At 42.5% G+C, this 25,419-nt stretch overlaps 2 protein-coding genes across 4 annotated transcripts; one reads left to right on the top strand and one right to left on the bottom strand.

The window, feature by feature from the left end:
• Window positions 1-1,602: 1,602 nt before the first annotated feature.
• zhx3b (zinc fingers and homeoboxes 3b) lies at window positions 1,603-17,980 on the bottom strand. 3 transcript variants are annotated; one of them, XM_018668123.2, is made up of 7 exons: window positions 17,406-17,980; window positions 10,054-10,960; window positions 9,863-9,964; window positions 8,194-9,774; window positions 6,865-7,602; window positions 4,194-4,476; window positions 1,603-3,012 (listed from the first exon to the last, which is right to left on the bottom strand). In XM_018668123.2, exons 2-7 carry the CDS (start codon window positions 10,795-10,797, stop codon window positions 3,002-3,004), a joined length of 3,459 nt encoding a protein of 1,152 aa, XP_018523639.1. In that variant the 5' UTR covers window positions 10,798-10,960; window positions 17,406-17,980; the 3' UTR covers window positions 1,603-3,001. The 3 variants fall into 3 exon arrangements, with proteins under 3 accessions (XP_018523639.1, XP_018523641.1, XP_018523640.1); XM_018668125.2 differs by lacking the exon at window positions 17,406-17,980 and adding an exon at window positions 11,707-11,911; XM_018668124.2 differs by lacking the exon at window positions 17,406-17,980 and adding an exon at window positions 11,102-11,385.
• On the top strand, window positions 17,177-25,142 carry rab5if (RAB5 interacting factor). The gene is made up of 5 exons (XM_018668129.2): window positions 17,177-17,325; window positions 21,063-21,247; window positions 22,322-22,425; window positions 22,532-22,661; window positions 23,577-25,142. Exons 2-5 carry the CDS (start codon window positions 21,140-21,142, stop codon window positions 23,616-23,618), a joined length of 384 nt encoding a protein of 127 aa, XP_018523645.1. The 5' UTR covers window positions 17,177-17,325; window positions 21,063-21,139; the 3' UTR covers window positions 23,619-25,142.
• The last annotated feature ends 277 nt before the right edge of the window (window positions 25,143-25,419 follow it).

Raw genomic sequence — 25,419 nt, forward strand, 5'->3', positions numbered from 1 at the left:
GGTCAGGTGAAGTAGAAGTTGTGAAGCAGTTGGATCTCCTGGGATTTTCACATACAACAGTCTCTACACTGTAGATGGTGAGAAAAACAAAAACATCAAGAGAGCTGCAGTTCTGTGGATGGAAAAGCCTGATGAGAGAGGTCAGAGGAGACTGGCTGGTCTGGTTGGACCTGAGGCTACTCAGACAACCACTGTTTACAGTTGTGGTGAGAAGAAAGGCATCTCAGAAAGCACAACATGTCGAACCTTAATTGGATGGGCTGCAACAGCAGAAGACCCCGTCAGGTTCCTCTCCTGTGAGCCACGAACAATCAACATTTGAATGCTACAGCTTATCTGAGTATTGTTGATGACCATGCGCATCTCTTCATGGCCACAGTTTTCTCATCTACTACTGGCTACTTCCAGCAGGATACTGCACAATGTAACAAAGCTCAAGTCTCAAGCTGATTTCATGAACATGGCAATGAGTTCAGTGTACTTCAGTGGCCTCCACAGTCACCAGGTCTGAACCCAGTAGAACACCTTCAGGAGACTGGCAGTATGAGAGCACAGCTGACAAATCCTCAGATATTATGTGATGTAATCATGTAAACATGGACCAGGATCTCAAAGCAATGTTTCCAACATCTTGTGGAATCAATGCCACGAAGAACTGAGGCTGTATCAAGAGCAAAGGGAGGCCCAACCCAGTGTCAATATGCTTGGTGAGTGTACAGTCTATGATGTGTGTTGCAAGAAAACAATATGTAACTGACAGTTAAACAGTAACAACAAGGTCCTGCTTATTGGGAATGAGTCTTAGTATTTACATTGACATCTACTGTAGATTTATTATTAAAGGATGAGGCTTGTGTCTTTCTATTTTTTTTTTTTTTATTGTCAACAAATCCCCTGGAAAAGACCAGCTTTGTTGGTCTGTCTCTCAGTACTTTCAGATTTCCCTACCTTGTCTGTAGCAATTAACCTGTAGTCAAGTCATATTAATCATACAGCCTGATATCACACATTCATCTTGAGGGGCTTTCCAATTTGTACGGTACACCCTCTGTCCTTAGACCCTAGCTTTGGTTCCCACTGAATATATGAATCTTAAACATTCACAAATATATACTTTTACTTTCACAAAAACACAACAAACACAAACTTCATAGAACAGCTGGGCAGGTAGTTTTTGGCAGATGCTATTAAAACAGAAATAAATGGTGCATTTTTGAGGGACTACAGCTGTGGATTAATATATATTTGGTGTGCTTGAGTGTTTACAGGAGTAGGATGGCATAAATTGGACTGACTCAAAATGAACTACGGTGTGCATGTTCATTGTAATAAAGGAACATGTCACAGTGTGACAGTGTGACTCACTGATGTGGTTTTTAATAGTTTTTAAACAATAGAGCTTAAAGTCACAGAGGAATAAGAGATCAGGCTCTGGCTACACAGGCAATAGTTGTTAAGGGGACCAATTTATTGTTGGTTTTGGTCTTTTTATGGGATTTGCTACCAAGAAAAAAGTAGAACAGAACCAGAGTTATCCTTAAAACACCACATGGAGGACTCTACTTAGAGAACTCAAAGGCAAATGACACTCAGAGCCACAAATTTATTACATTCTGTTTATTCTGCAAATACCATCTGTAAAAATTATACATCAAGCCTAAGTATGGAACTCTGGTAAAAGTTCACAGTTCTTTTACAGTCAAATTTATTTCATAAGAAAGTTCCATTAAAAACAACTGTACGTACACGTCAGTGACGTAAAGAAGAAGCACTTGATGCTACAACACAAACCAGATTCCATACAGTCCAATATATTGTGTCATCTTTTTTTATTTTAGACACAACAGGGTGCTTGCCCTCTTTGGATGAAACAATTCCAGACATTTTCCCATACTGAACAACTTTCTGTTCAATTGAACCAAATAGTATGTACATATATGAAATGAAAAGGGAGTACAAAGAGATGTCCAAAAATAACTTCAAGACTTGCGCATATCAACATCAGTGCTGTGTTTCACGTAAGATGCTATGAACAGCCCAGCTAGTACGTTTCAGGGGAAGTTGCAAGCATGAAGTCAAAGTGTGAGAGTGCACGGTGGTTAAAAAAAAAGAAAAGAATAGAAAGAAAGAAAGCATGAAAATGACACCATGGAAAAAAGAAAGTTCATTTGCTTTACTTTAAGGCCTAGGCAAGCACCCTGTGGCAAAGAGCTGTGCAGTTTTTCGTACCCCAAAAACAAACTATGAATAGTATCTCAATGCTCTGCAGATCCTCATCTGAGGTTTGACTTGGTCGACAACTGTCCAAACCCAACCCCCACCCCTGAACAACATCTGCTGAGGTCTGAATCTCGACCACACTTCCTCCCTTTTTTTCTTCCTCTTCTTCTTCTTCCTCCACATCTACCCCTCGTCTCTTCTTTTTTTTTCTTCCTTTCTTCCATCCCAGCAGGCAGGCGGAACAAACACGGCAGAAAAAATGCCTCACCCCTCCCTCCACCAGCACCACCTCCACTCCTGCACCTCTCTACAGGAACTTCCTTCTGAAGGGAAAATGGTGGATGGGAGGATATCGGAGAGGGTGTGAGAGCGTGCGTGTGTGTGTGTGTGTGTGTGTGTGTGTGTGTGTGTGTGTGTGTGTGTGTGTGTGTGTGTGTGTGTGTGTGTGTGTGTGTGTGTGTGTGTGTGTGTGTGTAGCAGAGGGGTAGACAAAACAGGCCAAGGAAAGCAGGGAGTGGGTGGGTCAAAGGATGGCTGGATGGTGAGGGGGAGGGGGGTTAGTGGCTTTAATGTCCATCTCACATAGTGGGGGGTGGGGGGTGGGGGTCATGCCTACCTCTAGGGGTGTGAGCGAGAAGGAGGGAGAGGGATGGGTGAGGATGGTTTCAAGGTCCATTTCCATCCAGTGATCCTGTTTCAACAGCATCTGCTATCTTTTACTCAGACTCCCAACAGAAAGACCACCTGCATCATGAACTCCATCCTTAGACAAAAGGCCTCTTCAGTCAGTTCCTGTAGCAATTAATTAAAAAAAGAAATTGAAAATCCATTAGCCAGACAACACACTCCAGAAAACGTGTATAAATTTTCATCATGATTACACAGTGCACTGGTGTCAGACATGAATTTGTTTCAAACAAATACCTGTCACAGCATGCCTCATTACTCACAATCATGATCACTGTGTTTTTGTATGTTCCACCTTAATGCTTCTGTGTCACCTCAGAGACAATTACACACTTTACTGTGGTGATTCATCCCTGTTTATCACCATATCACCATACCACCATATCACAACAACCAGTATCAGCCAAAAAACAGGCAGACGAAAAGTAGAATCTTCCTGCTTAAGCCTCAATAGTTACCCATACATGATTCCACTTTATTTTATGACAGGTCTAGTTTAGGGCTGCAAGGATTAGTTGCTTAATTGATTAGCTGATCCAAAGAAAATCAATCGTCCTATATAAACAAATAAATAGGGCTGATACGATATGTTTACAATGTGGGGTCTGTGGTAGCCTCTAACGAAAAGACGAGAAATGTGAAAATTTTGTGTTCTTGCCTGGCTGATGTGGCAAATGTTACGCACATTGACACTCAAGAGTAACCTCTTTTTCTTTCTTTTTTTTTTCTCCAGAGTTGGAGGATGTGTAATTGAGCAGCTGAGTTTGGATCCTCTGTACAGCTCTGTGCAGTGTCACTGAGGCTAAGCGAGCTGCTGGAAGGTCAGTAAAAACCTTCAAATTGCAGGGCTGCCTGCTTGTTAAACTGCAATGTCTTGCGTGTTAAATACAAAAGATGTGACATGTGGGTGTGGAGGATTTAGAGTTGTTTAAAGGCACCATTGACAGAGCTGACAGCTGAGTAACGAAAGTAAACTAACAAGTAATGTAACACATTAGTTTTGCTGCAGACTTTTTAAAGAGTTTTTTAAGTAATACATAATTAGCAACGGATTAGAGTTCTCAGGTTAACTGCCTAACACTGCATATGTGACAGTGAATTGAATATCTTGAGGTTTTGTACTGTTAGTCGGACAAAGAGCAGATTGGAGACCTTGGGCCCTAATCAAGAAAACAGGCAGCAGATTAATCAATAATGAAAATAACAGCCCTTGTCTGATTACAATCTGTTGTACCCTGCTTAGTCAATCTTTACTCTATGCATCATCCTAAAGACATATAGACTACCTTTAGTAGGATTCACAGTCTTGTCAGTGTTGGCCTCTGCTTCTGTTGCGACACCACACACCGACTGCTCCATTTTCTCCTCCGTTCCTCCTCCTGGCTGCGACTCCAGAGGGGAGGATCCTGTTGTTGGTGGTTCGGCTGCCACGCCCGGTGCAACTGGTCTCTGCCCTGTCGCATGAGCAGCGGCGGCAGTTTGTTCTGTCTGGGGCGAAGACGCGTGGGAAGAGAACCAATATCGCACCAAGTCTGTTGTTAAACCAGTAGCCTGAGCCAGTTCCTGCAACTGAGTAGAAAGAAGAATCTGTGTTAACCCGAAACTCTCAAGATTTGGCCTGTTCCATTTTGATCACAAATTTTAAAAGTCCTCATTAAAAAAAAACATAGCGTAACAGTAGCACGATTAGAGTAATAAAATTCTGACTCAGTAATGTCAGCTACACAGCAATATCTATTTAAAGTTAATAGGCCATTTTATTAGGTACATCCAATGTACTCCTGTACAACATATTCTTCCTTTACACACCTTATAATGGACAATTTTTGTTCCAAGGTGTTAATTCAACAATGTTTATTACTGAGGTCATAATTGGTAGTGTTGTAAAGGACAGCATTATATTGAATGGGTTTCTAATATCTTCTCTCCTTGTGTTTGTAAAGAGGTAAAACATTAGAAATTTCAATATAATGTTCAGTTCAACACCACTGCAGACTACAACCTCAATACACAATAAAGTTAAATACCTCTCTGACGGTCAAAACTAAACATTATCATCTTTGTAGAGGTGGAACAGATGACTGAGCTGCATTAGGGTTTACAAGTGGACCTAATGCGGTGGGCACTGAGTCTATATTCAAGTGCAGTATTCTCCAGACCAACATGTAAATTTCTAACACTGATGTCTGTTATGTCCGTCGTATAAATAGAACAGTAAATATTGCAAAATATATTTTTAATATCTATCTGTAAGACTTATCCTCCTTGCTCTTCTTTAGACAATCATGTCCTAATCAAAACATCTTTTTCTTTTCTTCTACCTTTTATTTTTAGCTTTTGTTCTATTCAGTAGAATATGAACTTCACGTATGGGCAACCTTAGTCAGCAATAACAAAAACAAAGAAGTAGTACTCTAAACATCAAAACCTGGATGTAGTCTGAGGATGCATTAGACAAAATCAATAATGGATGTTCATGTTAATACTAATAAGATAAACACTGTCAAACACAAGGAGATTATATTGCTATGTCCAAGACGATCATGTGTTTCTCCATTGTCATCTGGCTATAAAACTTAACAAACATCCTGATCACGATGTGAGAGGAAACATGATCAAATACATCAATAATTTTTTTATTATCCTTTTTCTACTATCATACTTCATACTGTAGTTGCTCATAATCTATTCTAATTCTGGTTAACTTATCTATACCACACATCTGTTTTCTACTTCTTCGCTGCTGTGAAACTTTAATTTCCCAGCGTGGGATCAATCAATTGATCTTATCTGACATACTGTATGTAGTCATGTAGATTAAAGTAAGGGGAGAGGAATTTCCAAGTAACCCTGCGAGAACAAAAATAAAGACAACTGGAAGCTCTTTTGTTGCTAAAATGAATAAATAAAAAAACGTATATATGCCTCTGATGCACACAAATCAAACACGGTATCACACAGAGCACAAAATCAGCATAAAAGTAGCTGGTAACACAGCACACACATCAGTGCCTCTCCTGCAGCTGCATATTGAAATCTTGCAGGAAACCGCTTTATAGTAAAGAGGTATGAGTGTTTTTCCTTTTAAACGAACAAAGGAGCTCTTTTGAGTCAAGAGCCACAACAATTGCAAATTGCAGGGAAATCCAAGGCACTCTGAGTCCTGAGTATAAAAAAAACTTGATTATGTAGCTGACAAGTGCTTTTTGATTGAAATCCTGACAAACACCTTGATGAAGACTTTAAATATTTTCACTTGCTGCAACCAAGGAGCTTCCAGGTGTCTTTATGACATTTCTGAACCGGCTCACCATCCTTGATGTACAACAGCATATGGCGGCATAAGTCTAGCACAAAGTGAAAATAAAATACAGAATGGAAAAGTGGTCTCAGACTTTTGGACCCCACTGTATGTACTTTGTTAACTGTGTTTCAAAAGATTAAAGTAAAACTCAGAAATCAGCTAAATATAGCCATTAATACTGGTGAATTTGTTTCGAGCTGAATAAAAAAGAAAGAAATCAAAATCATTCATATTAAGCTAAGTTGAATTATTGAGGATGTTGCTGGTTCTTATACACACTTACATGCATTTAGGAAGTGAAATTCTTTAAGTTTTTTATCACTTGTGTGGCTACAAAGTAATTTGCATATAAGCCTTCAAAATAACCTCAACCTAACACTGAAGTGTCTTTTGCAGCAGTTAAGAATGTGCATCTTTCAAAGAGTAAGAAAAAAAGGTACGGCATCTGTGTCAGCAACAGACACTTTCTGCAATGCCTTGTTACCAAGAATATGAGCACATTTTCTCCCACAGTCCAGTTAAAAAAAAACTAAAAACCATCCTGCCACATCTTTTATTGTAGCAGCACAGATTAATAATTTGCCCCTCAGGTTTCAGGTGGTCAGAGCCACTGAACTGCTTAATGAAAGTGTGTAAACACTACTTGTTGATACCTGTGACTCCTCCGGCTTGCCGTGGACGCTCAGGTGGTCCTGAAGGATCTGTGCTTTCCCCTCCTCGAGATCCTCCTCCAGAGCCATGTTCTGGTACGACTCCAGCCACTTCAGTAGGCCGTGCTTCTGCACATAACGGCAGTCTCCAAAAAAGCGCACTACTTCAGGTCTGGGCAGTCCAGTACCTGAGATGAGTTCATCATACTGAGTAGCGCTGGGCCACTGGGTTCGAGCGTAGGCTATTTTGAGCAGGTGAAGCTGATCCGCTGTCTTCTTACCCCGGATGTTTGTGGGTTTGGGAGAGTGGGATGGTTTGGGTGTCGGAGTGGAGGACTGGGATGGCTTAGGGGTGGAGGATGAGGTGGGACCCGGGGAGGATGCAGGTGTGCTGCTGGACTGAAGCGGTAAAGCAGGGCTATCCAACCCTTCACCCTCCGCTTTGCCGTTGGCCTCCGTCACCTTCAGCATCTTCAGATTTATTTTAATAGGGTTGACTTTCAATTCTCCTGAGCTGTCCTCTTTCTGTCGTTCCTCCCCCTCAACCTCTGTCTCATCCTCCTCCTCTCTCATGGCCCGCTCTGCCTCTTCTTTCTTCTTCTCAGCTGCCACTCTCTTCCTCCTCTCAGCAAACCAACCGTGGATCTCCCTTCTGGTCATCTTGGTCTCAGATCGCAGTCGGTCTACTTCCTCTCCAGATGGGTCAGGGTCCTGGGCAAAACTGGCTTCTAGTGCTTTTACCTAAACATGATACATGTATAGATAAGGTTAATAGCTTGGAGGTACTGAGTAGTAATAAAGAGATGTCATGCATCATTGTAAACTAAACTTTGGCTTTTGGACTGTTGGTTGGACAAAACAAGATATATGAAGATGTCACCCTGGGATCTGTAAATAAATGATGGGCATTTCTCACTTTTTTCAAGCCAGATACTTTCTTTTTTACAACCACAGATTATTCAGTCAAGAGATTCAGGTGTGTTATGCCTAGAGGCTAAGGTAGCCTCAAACTGCTAGCTTTAAGAAGAGATGAGGAATGGATTACACAGGTCTGGTGAGCTCACTTCTTTCTAGCCTCTAGTGTGAAGTTGTCTGAATGCAGCTCCATCTGGACCCACACAAGGTTTTTTGTATAACTTTTACATATTTAACAGTACTCCCCAAGATCTGTTAAGACTCGGATGTGTAAAAGCAGTGAAGTTCCCCTTTAACTGAAAAAATAATCAAGAGACCAATCGATAATTAAAACTATTGTCAGCTGCAGCCCTAAAACTAAGTAATGTCAACATGGATAACCAGTTCAGCATTTTATGCCCAAGGGCAGAGTCTCACCTGGTGGGGTTCTCTCTCCTTGTAGCGGATCGCCGTGAAATCAGGAGAAGGTGGTCTGGGGAGTCGGCGAGAAGGCGTGGTAGGTGAGGTGGGAGTCTGTGTTGCAGTTGGACTCAGGGGTGCAGAGCTGTGCTGGGGCGTTTTTGAACCAGAGTTGCTGCTACTCTCTGACAGGTCAACAGGGTTGGCACTGCCAGCGGCGCCACTCCCTGGCGTAGTTGAACTGCTACCAGTTCCTGTCGCAGAGCCAGACTTGTGCTGCACACCTGTGCTGGCCCGTGAACCTTTGAGGTTGCGAAAGTGGTAGCGCCGGTCGCTGAACCACTTGCGGACCTCTCGCACTGTGAGCCCAGTCAGAGCGATGAGGCGGTCAACCTCCTCCTGGTCGGGAAACTGGCTGACCTGAAAACTATCCTTCAGAGCGCTGAGCTGCTCTTGGGACTTCTTGCCTTTATAAAAGTTGGGGTCAAGGAAGGCGTTAACAGGTGTCCAAGAGCCTGGTGTGCTGCTTGAAGGAGCTGCGGGAGAGGGGGAGGAAGATTTGGAGGCAGGGGAAGATGCATCCTCCATTTTGATGGTTGGAGAGTCACTGGTGGTGGGTTCAAGATCATCTGTGCTTGTGTCAGTTGTGTTATTTTTGTTGCTGCTACCGTTAGCATCTTTGCTCCTCTGTCCATTGCTGCCTGTTTTGCTGTTATTGTTGGTAGGTTTGCTGTCTGTGGTGTTTTTGCTTTCTGTGGTTACGTTGTTATCACTCTGCACGATGCTGGTGTTGGTGGCTTTGCTGATATCAGTGTTCTTAGCATGGCTGGTGATATTGCTATTGCTCTTGTCGTTGCAGTCTGCATTAGCGCTGCTGTGTTTACCATTGACACTGCTCACCTTACCATTACTATGATTACTGTTTCCGAGACTAAGGTTAATGACACTAGCTTGACTGCTACTCATAATGCTGCTAGTGCCCCCTCCCCCACTCCTACTACTATTACTGCTGCTAATGATGTTGCTCCCGGTGCTGCTGCTGCCCACTGTTCCCACCACCATGCTGATGCCTTTGTCTGCCACCAGGGCTGCGGCAGGTCGGGCCTGCATCATGGGGCGGGCCGCCGCCTGGGGCTTAGGCGTGACGGCCAAGGCCACGGGAGCACTGCTAACCTGGATACCGTTGGCCATTACAGGCTGCGTGACGATTACCCCTCCTTGGCTGACGAGAGATCCCTGCAGAATATGAGGGATACCAGTGGCACCCAGTGACGCAGGCAGGACTGTGATCGTGTGTTGGGCTGGGCTGTGGTGACTCTGGCTCTGGTTATGTGAGCTGGAGGGGGCTGTCTGGATGATGGTGTTGAACATCTTCCTCCTGGCCTCTTCGATCTCCTCAGGAGACCAGCTGATGCCTTGTTTAAGTCTCTGAGCTGTGAACCAGATCTTAATCTGCTCTTCTGGGAACTTTGTGACCACGGTCAGGTAGCAGAGCTCAGCCTTTGTGGGGTATGGGAACTTACTGAAGGAAGTCTTCAAGAAGGAAGAGGAGTCCATGGAGGCACTGTAGGTAGGGATGCTGCTCAAAGGAATCATCACCTGGGAGGGAAGTGGGAGATGGTTATGTTATTTGATATCCACTTAACTTCAAAACAGTGAGGAACAAAATAGAAATAAAAACAATTACCTTGGGGAGGTTTTTGGAGGAAGAAGGAGAAGTGGAGGAAACAGAGGAGGCTGTGATTGGTGCAGATTGGTGTAGGTTTCTGCTCTGAACCACTGAGACCACCTGTAGGGAAACAGATTTAAAAGAATCTTAATAAAGGAATCTGCATTACTCAACCTAGTCAAATCAAAACAGAAGGAGCTACCACCTACCTGTGTGATGGGGGTCTTGAGCATCTGTAATGGTCCAGAGCCGTTAACTATCTGGATTGCGGAGGGCAGCGTGACCTTGGTGGTTCCATTGTGGACTATTGTGGGAACATGGGTGACTGTCACTGCAGCAGTCTCTTTTCTATCAACCTCTCTGGAGGAAGAGAGAGACTGAGGGTCTGAAGAAGACTCATCAGAGACTGGGTGGGACACCACTATCCGTTTGGGCTCAGATTTGCCCTTCAGCATCCTCATAATTGGGGTTTTGGTGATGGAAATCTCACTGTCCTTCCCCAACTCTGTCCCATTTACAAGATTCTGCTCCACCACGACCCTCCTGTCCCTCTTCCTCAGCTGTAAAGTGGTGTTCAAAGTGCTGGGGTGAACCCTGGCGTTGTGCAGGGCCAGCCCCTCAAACTTGGGCGCAGAAACCCCGCAGCTCACGCAAAAAAAGCTGGGGTCTGCGCGGAAGTCTGGGTGCCCGGTGTACACGTGATCCAGGAACAAGTTAAGGTCATGGGTTTCAAAGTTACAAGGCTTACAGGTGTAAGTGCCAGCACCATCTTTGACAGCGTCCCCTGCCTCGGATTTGGAAGACTCTCCGGGATCTAGGGGGCTGTGTCTGCCCCCTCCAGAAATCCTGGACTGACGGAGAAGAACAGGAGAGTCCTGCTCAACATCCTCTGAAGGGCGTATGACTTTGCTAGGTATCATACAAGGAGTAGTGGACTTCCTTTTGCTGGCCATCGTGTGACCACAGGGTGGGGAGGGTTGGTCAAATGGCTGAGGGGGGTGTGAGTGAGAATATGAGTCGTTTCCGGTTGACTATAGACCAGGCGTGGGGGAAGGAGGATGGTGGGACTTGTCCATAGGTCCACTTGCAGTTCTCACTGCAATTTCAAGGGAAAACCTGGAAACAGGAGAGGAGAACATGATTTAGTACAAGTTGTCAGTCACCATACAATACGATACACCTGTAATTTGTTTGATAGGCATGAAATGTTTCATTTCAAGCACAAGTGAGGGAAGAAATGAGAGAGGGTGAACAGACTGTGAGAGGAAGAAATAAGATGGGGTGTCTTGCAAGCCGGTTTCCTCTCAGCTGGACGAAAATCATGCGCAGCTAGGTGTTTTCAAGTAAAATATCAACAGTACAGGTAGTAATAAGGCCTGATAAAAAGCTTCAGCTGAGGCCCTTAAAATCCAGAGTTGCTCGTAAAGCTTTGATTAAAAAGTCTTCCCCTCAACTCTCCTGGCTATCTCTTTTATGAGGGCATTCAAACAAGCTCATTCTGCTTCTTCACTAAAGGCTTTTTGGGAGAGCTCCTGTCCTACCCCCTTCTTTCCCCTCCCCCACACAACTCTGTCTCACTTCCCCTCGTTCAGACACACCCCCACAGAGAGAGCACATTCTGTATTTTTTTTTTTTATCCAGTGCCTCCGTAGCTTCACTGAACACCTTCATAAAAATTGCCACAGAAATACTCACTTGTGAATGTTTTGCTTAAGATAGGGTCTACTTGACAATTGTGCGAGTGGGTGGTTCAACAGATGTTCCTTGGAAAGATGGCGTTCTCCAACAATGGTACGCACAGTACAGAGATGGAAAACAGACAAACCCGCACATGAAAATGAATCTTAAAATTTCCAATTCACCTCTTGATCCCTTGTCTCCGTACAAAATGGCGAAGCTTCCTGTGGAGGAGTTTTCCCCTCCCTCCTTCCTTCCCTTCCCTTTCTCTCTCTCTCTCTGACAGAGAGGTAGTGATGCAGTATTGGAGAACAGCTCTAGGGCAATTACTCTCCCAGTCACTCTGCACCAACATGACACCTCACGCACAGAGCAGCAAAAGCTCACAAAAAGTTCAAAGGCTTGCAGAAGTTCAACAGGAAAACCTTTAAAACCTCTCAAAGTCCAACCCCTCCCTATGCAAAGACATTTTACTAACAAATCCAAAGCAATTGCAGCTTTTCTGGTAGACGGACCACATCTAAAATAATCTTCTTGTGCACAAACAGAGCGGTTCTATGCAAATATTAAATTTATCACCGAGTAGTTTCAGATTGAGCATAACCTGTTTGTGCATGGTGCTGCTGCTGCACCACCATCTCTCTCAGGTGAGAAGGATATTCCAAGTCAGTGTCAACATACAGTAAATCTTCCATTCGCCAATCAAATATGAATTGTTAAATGGCAAATTATTTCTATCTCTAATTCCCACAGACACACACACACAGAGGCTTGCCTTGCCACAGAGAGGTCACGGTACATTAGCTCAAAGCCCAGTTAACCCTCACAGGGCTGGGGTGAGAGTTGCCCTTTCACACACTAACTGAGCAAAAGGTATATAGAGTTAACATTTCTGCATTTAGAGGCCTCCAACTTCAGTTCCAGTTTGAGTCAACAAAAGTTAACTCTACCTTCAGTTTATCTCCAGTCTACATATCTTACTTACTTTTTGGATTTTTTTATTAAATCAACACCATACAGACACAAACAATAATGAGATGCATTAGTAAACCTCTGATGAAAACATAATTGGGTTCTAGATGCCTGTCTTTGGATGAGAGTGTGAGGAGTTAACAGGCAAGTAAAGTTTGCTACTGTGGAGGCAACGTGATGCCCCTTGTTCCCCCATGCACCCCCTAGAGAGAGTAACTGCCCTTGGCTGGGGCTGTTGTGCACCCCTCCCACTCCCCTGCCATTCAGTTCTGCATCAGGGGGCACTGCTCTGCCAAGGCAGGCTGGTCACATGACCAACACAAAGGCTTATGGGTGGGCAGTCTCAGCCATCCATCACGTGGTTCTGTTGGGTGTGGGTGGGCAAGTGAAGGGAGAGGAGAGGGAGAGCGAACGAGAGAGGATGGTGGGGGATGGGCAGCCGGTTTGGGGTGAGGAGGCGAGGGAAGGAGGGGTGTTAACTGTCGTGGAGGAAGCACTGAGGTGTTTCAGTGAGGAATTTTCCTCCCTGATGCCCCCCTCCAACCATCCAAAACCATCCCACCCTACCCTGCCAACCCCCGCTCCTCAACGCCCCCTTCTTCCTCCAAACTACAATCACACAGTCCTTCCCTCCTCTCTTCCTCCCTCCCTCCCTCCCTCCTCGCTGCACTGCAAAGCCTGGAATGTTCCAACCCGAGCTCTTCAGCCAGTGGACATAACCTGGAGTTCAGCTTCAGTGTCTATATGTGCACCCACATGCATTTTAGCGCCATGGGCAAAATAATTACACATACTAAAAAAGAAAAGCCAACACATAAGGTGTCAAAGTATAAATTCCCTCCATATATGCATATTGACAGCCGTTAAGACTGACATACTGTGCTACACCGCCAACAAAGTTTGCATTATACGCTGAGGGCATGTGAGAAATCACAAACCACAAGTGTGTGAATACATCTGCATAGAGAAGTTGAGCCTCAGCTGAGGGAGTAACCAACAGAGACCCACAGGCCTCACACAGGTGAGGACTGAGACAAAGCACAGTGCAAGCTGAGCTATTATTGGTGAGTCGAAACGGGCAGCTCATGCCTCAGCAATGCCAGGCGTGGACGAGTTCTGTTGACTCACCGGCATGAGCACATCGGCCGACAACATTTAATTTGAATGTAGCGCATACGTTGACTGACCATGTGGTGGATGATGGTGGGTTCATGCCTGTTATGTGTGTCAGCATTTGCATGTGTGGGTTTCCTGTGAGATAGAGAGAAGAGAGAAGAGTGGTGGGGTGGGGGTGGGGGTGTGTGTGTGTGCGCACGTTTTTGTGTGTGTGTGTGTGTGTGTGTGTGTGTGTGTGTGTTGGGGGGTGGGGGGTGGCTGCATGCCTATGTGTGAGGCTTGTTTACTGAGGTAGTGAGGCTGCCATTTTTTCCTGTGTGTGAGATCTCCCAGTGACACACAAAGACAATGTTTTTGTCCTCCTGGATCATAACCCACATTATCTACGCCTCGTCAATGGCTCAGCATAGCATGACCTCTTTTCATCCCCTGGCCTGACTCTTGTCGAGGCCTGGGCTATATCCTCTGAGTGCGGGCCAATAATAGCACTCACACATGCTAGAAATCCTACAGCTTGGCCACATAGTGTAGCTGCATGCTAACTAAACTACTCATCTCCTCACCGTGCAGAGAATATAGGTGCAATACTGATATCTGTGTGTGACAAATGTTTTCTTTACTAGGACAGAGAATAGGTGTACAACATAAGCAGCCCCTTTCCCCGTTTGCTCCATTTCTTGTTTCTCCTCTCGTCTTTTTTTCCTTCCCTCCTCTCCTGTCTCTTCACCCTCACTCCCCCCTCCCTCTTCCAATCGTCTCTTCACCCTCCGCTTCCCCTCCCTCCCTCCCTCCCTCCCACTGTTCCTTCTTCTCCTCCCTCTCCGAGCAAGTTTGGCCCAGGGAGACAGGTCGGCAGCGCCACTGGTGTGTTACTGTCCCCATGGCAACCACCTCCTACCCCCCCCCAGCTCATTTCTCAAAAGCTCATGCATGTGGGTAAACACACACATGGCTACTCAGACCTATACACGCATGCACGCGCGCACACACACACGCACACACACACACACACACACACACACACACACACACACACACACACACAAATACACAGCTCCTATGCCATCCAGTCCCTGGCTCTAGCGGGGTTTGTTTGTTCCACACACCCCTGTGAGTGGTATTTGGAGAGTCCCTGCCCTGCTCCTATTTCAGTGCCTCCCTCACGCGGTGTTGATGTCTCCCAGCTAGGTGTGGTCGCCGTCGCCAAGGCACACTATTGGCCAGAGCTGATGTCGTCTCTTCCTGTTAACTCAGTGCCCAAGTCCCTGTCCAGACATCTGCCTGGGCCACTGTTCCCTAGTCTCTGTGGCTCTTGTGTTTGGCCTGTAGTGGCCTGAGGCACACAGGGGCTGCTGCATTCACTGTAGGCGACACAGGCACGGGTACGTAAACAGGCCCGAAATCCTGGCAGATGCTATCTCTTTCAGAGAACTGAAGAACCACCTCTGACCCCGAGTGTATTCAAGATAATTATCAGGTCTGCACCAGAAGACAAGCCCTTCGTCATGTGCAAATCTGTTCCAAAACTCTACGCTTCGTAGTCCTCTGTACCAAAACACAAATCCTTCACAGTGTTTTCTTCTTTGCCAAAACACAAACACTCCAATTAGCTCCCACCTTAAAACAGACATGGCTCCAGCTAACCTCCTCCTGTCAATCAACTCAAGGATTTCACTCAGTCATATCTCTGCTGACAACCCATGGCTCACCACTCTAAATGCTTACATGTTTTTGTGTGCGTTTGAACTTCTTTCCACTCCCATTTCAATTCTTCACACAATACTGGCAACGTGAAGAAAACCTCAATGACAGCGTTCCTACAGTGTCATTCCATCTGCTCCTGAGTCCCATTTGGGCTGCTCTCAGGTCAGGGAGCGGATGGCTGCGTGGGTTGCAAACGGCTGCATTGCCGTGGCCACTGCCAGTGCATGCGTTAAAACTGGGTTGCTGAGAGGGGAGGGAGAGAGAAATGGCGGAACACCATGCTCTGTGCTGTCCAACCTAAAATGGCTGACATCACAAGCTGTTAACCAGCCAAGCAGAGCAAGAGGCTGCTACTGCTGCTGACCCAAACCTACTCGCTCTGGACGTGTGAGAGGATCCCACTGCTCTCCCCCAGGATTGTGAAAAGGCTCCTGAGCAGGCAGCTGACTCTCTCTCTCTCTCTCTCTTTTTTTTTTTTTGTGGTCATACTTGGTAGAGATCTGCAAGTAAATTGTCATTACATGGGTCAACACAGAAAACGGACAGAACTCACTGATGGAAAGTCACTGCTGAGGGACTGACACACAGAGAGAATTACTTTCATGACATCAGCTGACAATTTTATGCTTTATAAGAGATTAATAAAGCAAATCAAACAAAAAATTCTCAATGTGTGAAATGAACAAAAGCACAAGGCCGAAAATAGGATTTCAGCGAGTGTTGTGCTGGTGAATCCTTTCCTACAAAGCAGCTCAACCTGTGTCAACTGCAAACCTTAAACTGAGGGAAAGACAGGGAGAGGAGGAGAGAGAGAAGGAGGGGTGGGAGGTGGCAATGGGGAGTTGGGGGGTGAGTGAGACTATTCAATGAGATGTACTGCCATTGAGCTCAAGCCATCACCACAGCAGCATAATGAAATACAGCAAGATGAGGCATGATGATAGTAAAAATAAAATAAGAATGATAATAATAATAAAAAAAACATCTGTACAGCTGTTAGGAACATCTAAGACTGACTATTCCTTACATCCAAGAAGAAGCAAGACTTACTGTTATTATCTCACTTGTGATCACCAACAATGGCATGCAAACTGTCTTCTTCTGAGAGCAAAAGGTGAACTGTGCTTGACAAATAAATAACTGGATTAAGCTGCATGTCTTTGCTTGGGACTCACGTGGTTATCAGACACAAATTAGCTGTCTGGGAAAGCTTTGCTCTAATCCTTGGAGTCACACACACTCAGGACAACACTGACATGATAAATAACCAAGGAAACAGTATGCAAACTCCTATAGGTGACTGGCAACATGGAATAAAGCATTAATTCTGCTTATAGTTTATGAAATGTCTTGGTTTTAAAATAGTCTGCCAACACAAACATTAAATACATTGACATAAATAAAGGAAGCAATAATAATAAAATAAATAAAAAATAAAGGCCTATTCATATAAGCTTGTGGGCAAACCACAGTGATTCACTTGTACAATTTTCAAAGGGCAGCTATGAAAAACAATATTAGTCATAACTGATTGGAGGTCAAAGTGATTTCTAACTTCTTCATTCATAACTCACACTTGGGGAAATGGGGAAATTCTGCCAGCTGCCAACGCGAGAATCTTACAGGTCAGACTTTCAAGAGACAGACAGATAACATCTAATTTCAACTACTGTGACAACACTATTTCTAAAAATGTAACCAAATAGCGGTATTTTTGAGAAAATACAGAGCACAGAGCGGTTGGGCTGTAACGTTAGTCCCTGAGCGCAGCGGCGTCAAACGTTTCGGAAAATGATGCGTGTTCATCTTCCGTTCAAGTTAGGCGGAGTGAGTCCCAACTTAATGGGCTTGTCTATATTATATGTTTGGAACATTGCGACCAATTCAGAGCGGAGGAAAAGGCAAGCCCCCAGCCCAAAAAACTACTCTCTCTCCCCCCGCTGGCTGTCGCCATTTTAAGCAGGCGACATGCAGCTGGCCAACACTGCTGAGCCAAAGCGCAGCCCGCAAAGGTAAGGCTTCACAATAGCTCACACAAGTTTGGGGAAAGGTGAAACACTTGTATTAATGTGTATCATAAAACCACACTCACCTCGCTTTGTCGGAGCTCAGTGTATGCAGCGCAGGATTTAAAAAGTTTACAATGATATGGGCTCAGTGGAGCCAGAAACTGACGGGAGGACTGGGTTTCACTGATGGCAACTTATAGGTGTATTGTAAGCCCCCTCTGTCCATCGACTGGTGATAAACGTGACACTGGAGCCAGACCGGTCCCCACAACGGCCCCCTTTTTTGCGCTTGTTTATTTCGAGTGGCTCTCAGTGTTAAAGCAGGCAGTGGAGGGGAGGAAAATACGACGGACGTACCGAGGGAAGAGACGGACACGTGACGCAGACGTCACTGACGGTGGAGTTGGCGTGAGAGCTTGAGCTCCGCCGCGCAGAGAGCAGAAGTGAGTCAGACATCCCGTCCTGACTTTGACCCAACGCAGTGGGGGGGGGGTCGCGGTCAAGTTTTCGACAGAGACAAAACCGTTCACAGACCCGGTTAAGGGTGATGTTGCAGCAGCTCACACCTGTCCCCCTCCCAGGTGACCTCTCTTAAAGAGATAGTACAGATATTATGTCAAAAAAATGCCCCGCAGTTACCCCCTGAAATTACCTGTGCACATAGAGAAAGAACTTAAATCTATAATAATATGCAAAAATCTAAAAATTCACAGCCACATGACCTAATTAACCAGCTGCTGGTGATCATGAACGTTCAAACCACACATCTAATGCTTCTAAGTTATAGTTGTTAGGTTTAGAGAACTCATTTTGTGCCTTTGTCAGCCTCTTTGTTTCAATCAAAACAACTATCATGTGTTTTAACACGTATCATGTTAAAATTTCAAACTACCTGGGGCTGTTTTCAGGGCCTGGGATGCATTTATACTCATAGATGGGAGGAGAAAATGTTCATTACTGTCACTTGAAAGTGTGCAAGTAGCCTAGATGTTGACTTAAACAGGTAACAGAAGAATGTATTTTGTCATATGTTTGCTGTGAAAGGGCCAGTATTGTATCCTGACCATATCCATTTTGATAAACACCCCAGTTTGTTAGGGTGCATGTAACTAAAACTAACCAAATAAACATTTCTCAGTATAATGCATCACAGTTCATCAGCACCACAAAGTACTGCCTCCAAAATGACCATAAATTTGAATCCATACCTCTCTAAATAAGCCTCAGTAAAAACTGCAACACTACCTGCTGTAGACAAAGTGGTGTACCACTTTATTAATAAATGTGAATGGGCTATGCCTTAGTGGGAGACCCTGCAAGCTTTTGATGAAAGACAGTGACCCTTAGCGCCTCTGTTGCATCCTCTGCTGTCGAAATCAAACACAACCCAGTTAATGTCAAAATAACACATCTTTTATGTTTGGGGTCAAATTGATCCCAGTAATTTAAACCTACAAAAAATAACTGTAATTCAAAGTGTTACTCAAGTTTATACTTGAGAGCATCAGCAACAAACACTACAACTACAAGATGGATATGTACCTGAAAAGCCTCTCAGCTACAGCAGCAACGACACATGTGGTCATTGGAGTATTAATGTGGCAGCAGATGAAGCTTTCCACACAGTACATCAGGGTCACAGTAATAACTGTAAACTATAAGCACATCGTATAAGACTATTCAAAGACTATTATTGAATTTCCATTAAACTGTGTTTATTGTGCATGTGTGCAATCAGACTCTAATTCAACGCTATGACACATCACCCACATCTTCCTGAATGAGTCAGTGCCCACTGGGTACATTTTAAGACTAAAAAGATTCACTAAAATACCCTCTGTGACATATTAAGGGGCTTTAAAGATATTTTAACAACACAAACTCCATGGCCTACAATACTATAATGTCACAATACATACATACTAATGTCGTGGAGCCAAAATATATTTAGATATAATTAAAGGCTGTGAAAATGTACAAGTCGATCAATATTTTTGTTCTTATGTGAGAAATGCTGTCATTTTATTTTGTGTTGTTAAAGAAATTTTGATTTTTCCAACATACTCACATGCATATTGAACTGATTTAATTGTAGTTTTAGTTTTCACATGATCATATTTTGTATCCACTTTCAGCTTAATTGTCAGTCATCTTCATGTTTTAACAATAAATTGATTGGTTGTCTTTTCTTCCATCAAATATAATTACATAAAAATGTATAATTTATTTGTCCAATTGATTTTAAGACTGGGACTATGTGAGAGTAGTACATTTAAATGATTGGCCAAACCACTCTATTTACACTTCTAGTAATATATCATTTTAGTTAAAAGTCAGATAATTGTGCTTATCAAGTAGAGGATGGCGCTGGATAAGACTTCGAGGGAAGTGAAGCTTATCATTACAAATGATGCTCTCTGCTGGACAGTTGAAAGAATAACAGAAAGCTCTCGATTATTGCCAAAACAGTCCATGAGATTAAATACTGAGGAAACAAAATGTGAGTGAGCATCCATTAAAGGTTAGTAATAAAAATAGGTGTATAATTTAATGTCATTATTTCTTACGTTGGTTCAGTGATTAGTTCTAAAAACACATTTGTTGTAAAACATACATCAGCCTGTGCCTTGATTAGTTTTCAGCATATTTGTATCAGTGGCTCCAAACCTTTGTGTCTGGCGACCCCTTAAAATGAAGCATTGTTTCATCTGAATAACTGATTGAGGTCTGAGGAGGAGGAGACTTCCCAGTATTTCAAAAGAAATTATGCAAAAGTCAGAAAAAAAAGAACCAAATTTGCAGAACAGTATTTTTCTGCTTTCCAGCCTCATTAATCATGTGACGACTCCTCAGACACAGGTTGGGTACAGCTCTGACGCCATAAAACTTTTCTTTTTTGTGTGTGGCAGTGACATATATATATATATACATATATATATATATATATATATATATATATATATATAACAGTTTTGTTAATTGATGGGTCATTTTGAGTAAAAAAAAAAAACTGAAAAAAAGAAAAAAGAAAATAGTTCACTGGTTTCAGCTTTTCAAGTGTTTGTATTTTATGATTATCTCTATAAATGCAAATGAAATATCTCTAGATTTTGGATTAGATTGGAAAAAAACAACACATTTAACTGATCGTGGCCCTAAAAGCCACTGAATTACTCAATATCACTTAGTTCTACATAATTAGATTATTTGCTAATTTGTTGGAAATTTGCACCACCTGAAATAGAACATCACCTCCTACAGTTCCTTCATCTGGCATCCTGTAGCCTGGTCTTGTAGAAGGACTCTGTGTCAAAATTTAGTTCCTGGACTTTGTAGTTTATATTGCGCTCTGGTATCATTATCAGTGTTGGTTTCCCATCAGCTGACTAATCAATTTATCAAGTCACTCATTTCATTTATACTGTACTGTGGAAATAATGAAACTGACATGTATTGTGTGAGTTAGCGGGGGGGGAGCATCGTGGGAGGTTGATTCAGCCATGGCGACTAGCAGGTCTCCACCACTGGGAGCCGCTGTGGATTTTACAGTAACTGTCAATACAGACGCAGAAACGTCGCATTCTCTCATTGGCTGTTGGTGACTGGGGTCAAACTACATTGCGCATGCTCCGATGGCCTTCTACGGTTAGCCAGAGAAATCTGTCAGATCAGCGGACCGAACATTACTCCTATACCTTCAAATATCTCACTCTACTTTCTTTTCTTGGTCAACACCGCAGGCTTAAATCTAGCTCGAGGTGTCACCAGATTTGGATTCTAACTTTTCGACGTCTGTAGCCGAAGGAAACAGCAAAGAATGACGAGCAGTTCAAAGCGGAAAGAAGAAAGTCATCTGCTGAATGGGGGTGTAAAACAGTCCACATGGAGCAAAGCCTTCAGCAGTAATGCTGTTTGGGAAGAGAAGGTCAGTCACTTGCCCTTTTTTTTTTTTAGCGTAGCCACTGTATTGTTGTATCCGCTTGTGAGTGCACCGAAGTTAGCTAATTTATGGTCAGGTGTGCATAAAGACTGCTGTGTGGAGCTAGCTGCCATGCTAAGGATTAATCTGGTTTGATTGGTTTACCTGTCAAATCGAAAGAAATACCATTAATGGTCTGTGCGATTTGGGCTTTGTCGAAAACAAAATGAAGTCGACGACTTATAATTAGTTGCTAGAGTTTATGACCCCCACCGACTGAATTTAAGGCATCAGGTGATGAAAATGATTTTTAAATTTGCCATAAGGTTCTCTCACACAAAGGTGTTTTTGCCTTAAAGTAGTCTAGGCCTAGGCTGCAAATAACGATTAATTTGATTGACCTGATTCACTTCTTTAAAATGTTAATACTGAAAAATGCCCACCAGTTTCCCAGAGCCCAAGGTGTTCAATCAATAGCCTAAACCTAAAGTATTCAATTTAGACTTATGTAAAACAGAGAAAAGCAAATCCTCACACTATAAAGACTGGAACTAGAGAATTAATGTCTTTTTCCTCATGAATTATTGTCTGGATTGCTGACAATTGATTTTCTGTTGATTTGACTAATCGATAAATTCAGTAACATAGTCATTCTTGTGCTTTCTGATGTTGTGTTAGAGTCTAATTCCCCATTACTTTGCATTTCCCCAGCCTTAACTAAAACACCTTGTTATAGCCTCAGTTAACCCAAATTTAGCTCTAACCCACACTTCAGAGTATAGTGCCACTGGAGACACTTTTTGAAGGAGAAACAGACTTTGACATTAAACTGGAGACACATTCTCACTGTTTAGTCAAAACATTAGATCATGCATTCTTGTGAACAGTTAAGCTGTGTTTGTTCTGTTGAGGGAAGTAGAGCAAGACTGGCCCTGAGTACTTGCATCAGGGCTAGACAGGGATATATTTTCCCATCACACACACATATGCCAAAAATAAACCTTATTATAATGCACTGCTATGTTAACGCTGGTGGGTTTTTTTTTTTTTAAAGTCAAATTTCTGTATTTGTTTTTACAGGATGAGTTTTTAGACGTGATTTATTGGCTCCGACAAATTATTGCAGTAATCCTTGGTGTGATATGGGGTGTTGCACCGTTGAAAGGATTTCTGGGAATAGCCATGTAAGTATTCTGTACATCGTATCTAAATCCTACGTCTTTGTTCATATTTGATTGTCCTAAAGAAAAATACAGAAAATCTAACATCTTCATGTGTTTGCCCCGTTAGATTCTGCATCATCAACGCTGGCGTCCTTTACGTATACTTCAGCAGCTTTCAGCAGATCGATGAGGAAGAGTATGGTGGCACGTGGGAACTCACCAAAGAAGGCTTCATGACATCTTTTGCTCTGTTTCTGGTGAGGCTGCTAAGTTTTATGGAGACATGTCAACTCTTTGCAAAATAAGATAAATTTTGAGCACCACTGTTGCAGCGATAGTAGACGATTTACATTCTCTAGTGGCATCTTAAGTCGACCTAAATTCTACATTTTTTTTCTGTCTGACTTGTATTTTGATGGTTCCAGTTTGATTTCTTGAGACAATAGAAACCTGCTAAAAGCTTACACATACTTAAAGCTGACTCTTCATGTTTTATATGTTATCTGTGGAAGCCCATTTGTGAAAATGTGTTGAAAAAAAGATCGTGTTAGTCAGTACAATGAGAAACCTTCTTGAAATAATGACTTAATATCTCAAAATAATGTGAAACATTCTTGAAATTTGCACAGGCCTATGCAAAATTCTTTCTCCTTCTGTTCCTTCTTTAATTTGAAAAACTAAGTCATTATTTCAAGAGAGTTTCTCATAATGACTTACAACTTCAATCTTACAATCTTTTCTTCTTCATATTGGTGGAAATGGGCTTCCATAGTTATCTTATCGTGCCTTAGTGTTGTAGTTTTGAAACATAAGTCATTATCTTCAAAATAGTAATAGTAATAATTTTTCCACATCTTGTACACTCTGAATGTTGTGGTAGAAAGCAGGTCACCATTTTTCATGATTTAAAAATAGTGAAAATGAAAAATGTGAACCTATCTTTTAATGTTTTGGAGTATGAGCATACTGTAAGTCCATTTCAATTGTGGTGTATAATAATCTTGTCATAAATCTGGGGCTAATCTGCGTTTTTTTCCCCCACCATATAAGTCAGTGTTTTATTGCAGGTTCATGAATTTTCCCTGTCATGCCATAACATGACAGATGCAGCTGCTTGTGAATCATGTGATTTGATCATTAATGTCTAATCTGTCATTTTTTGTCGTTACCAGGTGGTGTGGATAATCTTTTACACAGCTCTACATTTTGACTGAGAGGAATCTGTAGGACACTAAATACGAACATTTCCGTTGAAGTAAATTGTCAAGACACAGGAACTCCATGACTTGAGGAGTGTCAATGCTCCTACATACAATATGACTTCTCAGTGTGCAGTGCAACATGGGAATCCTAGTTTGAATAACAAGATACCGCAAGACCACCGTGATGAACATGTTCAAATACTGTGCTCTCTTAATTTGAGGGCTCCTTCTTAAGGAGCTCTCCAATACACTACCCATTTGTTGTATTTCCTTCCTCACTTCATTCTCATCATCTCTGACATGGTTGTCTCACCACAGGGTCGTTCCTCTGCTTTAGCAGAGTGACATGAAAACTGATTTTCAACTGTAAAGATGCCAACCTGAATGTGTATTCATCCCAGTACACTGCTCATGAGCTGAGAACTGGGCAATAAAAACAGTCATACAGTCATTACAATTCAATCTGTCCATGAGTGTAAAGTGTTACTTTTAATTTAGGGACAAAATACACCATATCAGATGTACTAAACTACCAATAATGGATTAATTCTGTGGCTTTACAGTTAAAATTTCACTCCAAAATGATGTTTGTCTTTATAAGGAATTAATTTAGACCTGGCAAAACAATTATATATAAAGTTGCATGACTGTGAAGCACCTTATAGATTACTGTTAAGGTTACCAGCTACAGTATGTGTCTGGTTTCAAGGGTGGAGTTGTCATTTTTCATGAATCATTATTAGGTGACTAAGAGCTTCATTTTTTGTTTTTTTTTCCCACTAAATATAAACAAAGCATCTTTGAATGAAATCTGTCAATTGTTATTTCTAAAAGGTCTGGTGTCCAACTAATTGTGAAAACTCAAGGCTGACCCCTGCTGAAATCTGACATGTGCTACTTTCAACATCAAACACTGGTTGTAAGATACATCTATCAGCTGATATCTAATCCTATTGCCAGTATCTGCCAGTAGAATCAATGAGCTGTAATGTCAGTCAGGAGCTAGTAATCATCTGAGTTATCTGTCCATCCAAATTAATTCCTTAAAGCAAAGAGGGAGGAAACTTGCATGTTGTGTTCAGATACAAATGTCCACAGATTTAAGCGAAAACCTGGTCTGTGCACTGCCATGATTTGCTGTTCGTATCTAGATGTCATTTATTAATGGCATTAGTTAGGGGGGTAGAAATAATTTAAATTTATTATTATCTCACATGTAGCTTCCAGATCAAAGTCTTACCTGTTGTTTTGGAATTAATTTAAACTTGTCTGTAAATTCTGTACAATGTCCCATTTGTCAAATCCACCTTGTATTACACAGATTTATTTGTACTGTTATATGTGTTATATCTTGTTTGATGTAACATATTTCTCAGTATTTTATAGTGAAGAACTTTTAAAAACAGTTCTTGCAAAGTTATTGTAACGATACTGTTATATTAGATATGCAGCTGGTGTTTGAAAGGATTGTATTTTCTGATCAAATCTTTTGGGAATCATTAAACATGGGCTTTATTTGGCCTCCATTTTCAAAGAGATGGTATCGTTTTTTTTAATTGAAATATAGGAGAAATTCAAGCATGTCAGTTGCTGTCACTTGATTTGTTCAGGGATTGTTAAGATTTGCATCTACCTCTATTTGAAAGCTGAACCCAAGGACTATTTTCATTATTGGTTTATCTGCTGATCATTTTCTGGAATTAATTGTTTAGTCTAAGTGTCATAAAATAGTGAAAATGTCCACCTCAGGTTAATTAACTGTATTTGCTGCTAGAAAAATGTAGTAAAAATAATCCAGTTTGTTCTTGTATTA

The sequence above is a fragment of the Lates calcarifer genome, linkage group LG6, assembly GCF_001640805.2.
Source record: "Lates calcarifer isolate ASB-BC8 linkage group LG6, TLL_Latcal_v3, whole genome shotgun sequence".
In the NCBI taxonomy this organism is placed as follows: Eukaryota; Metazoa; Chordata; class Actinopteri; family Centropomidae; genus Lates; species Lates calcarifer.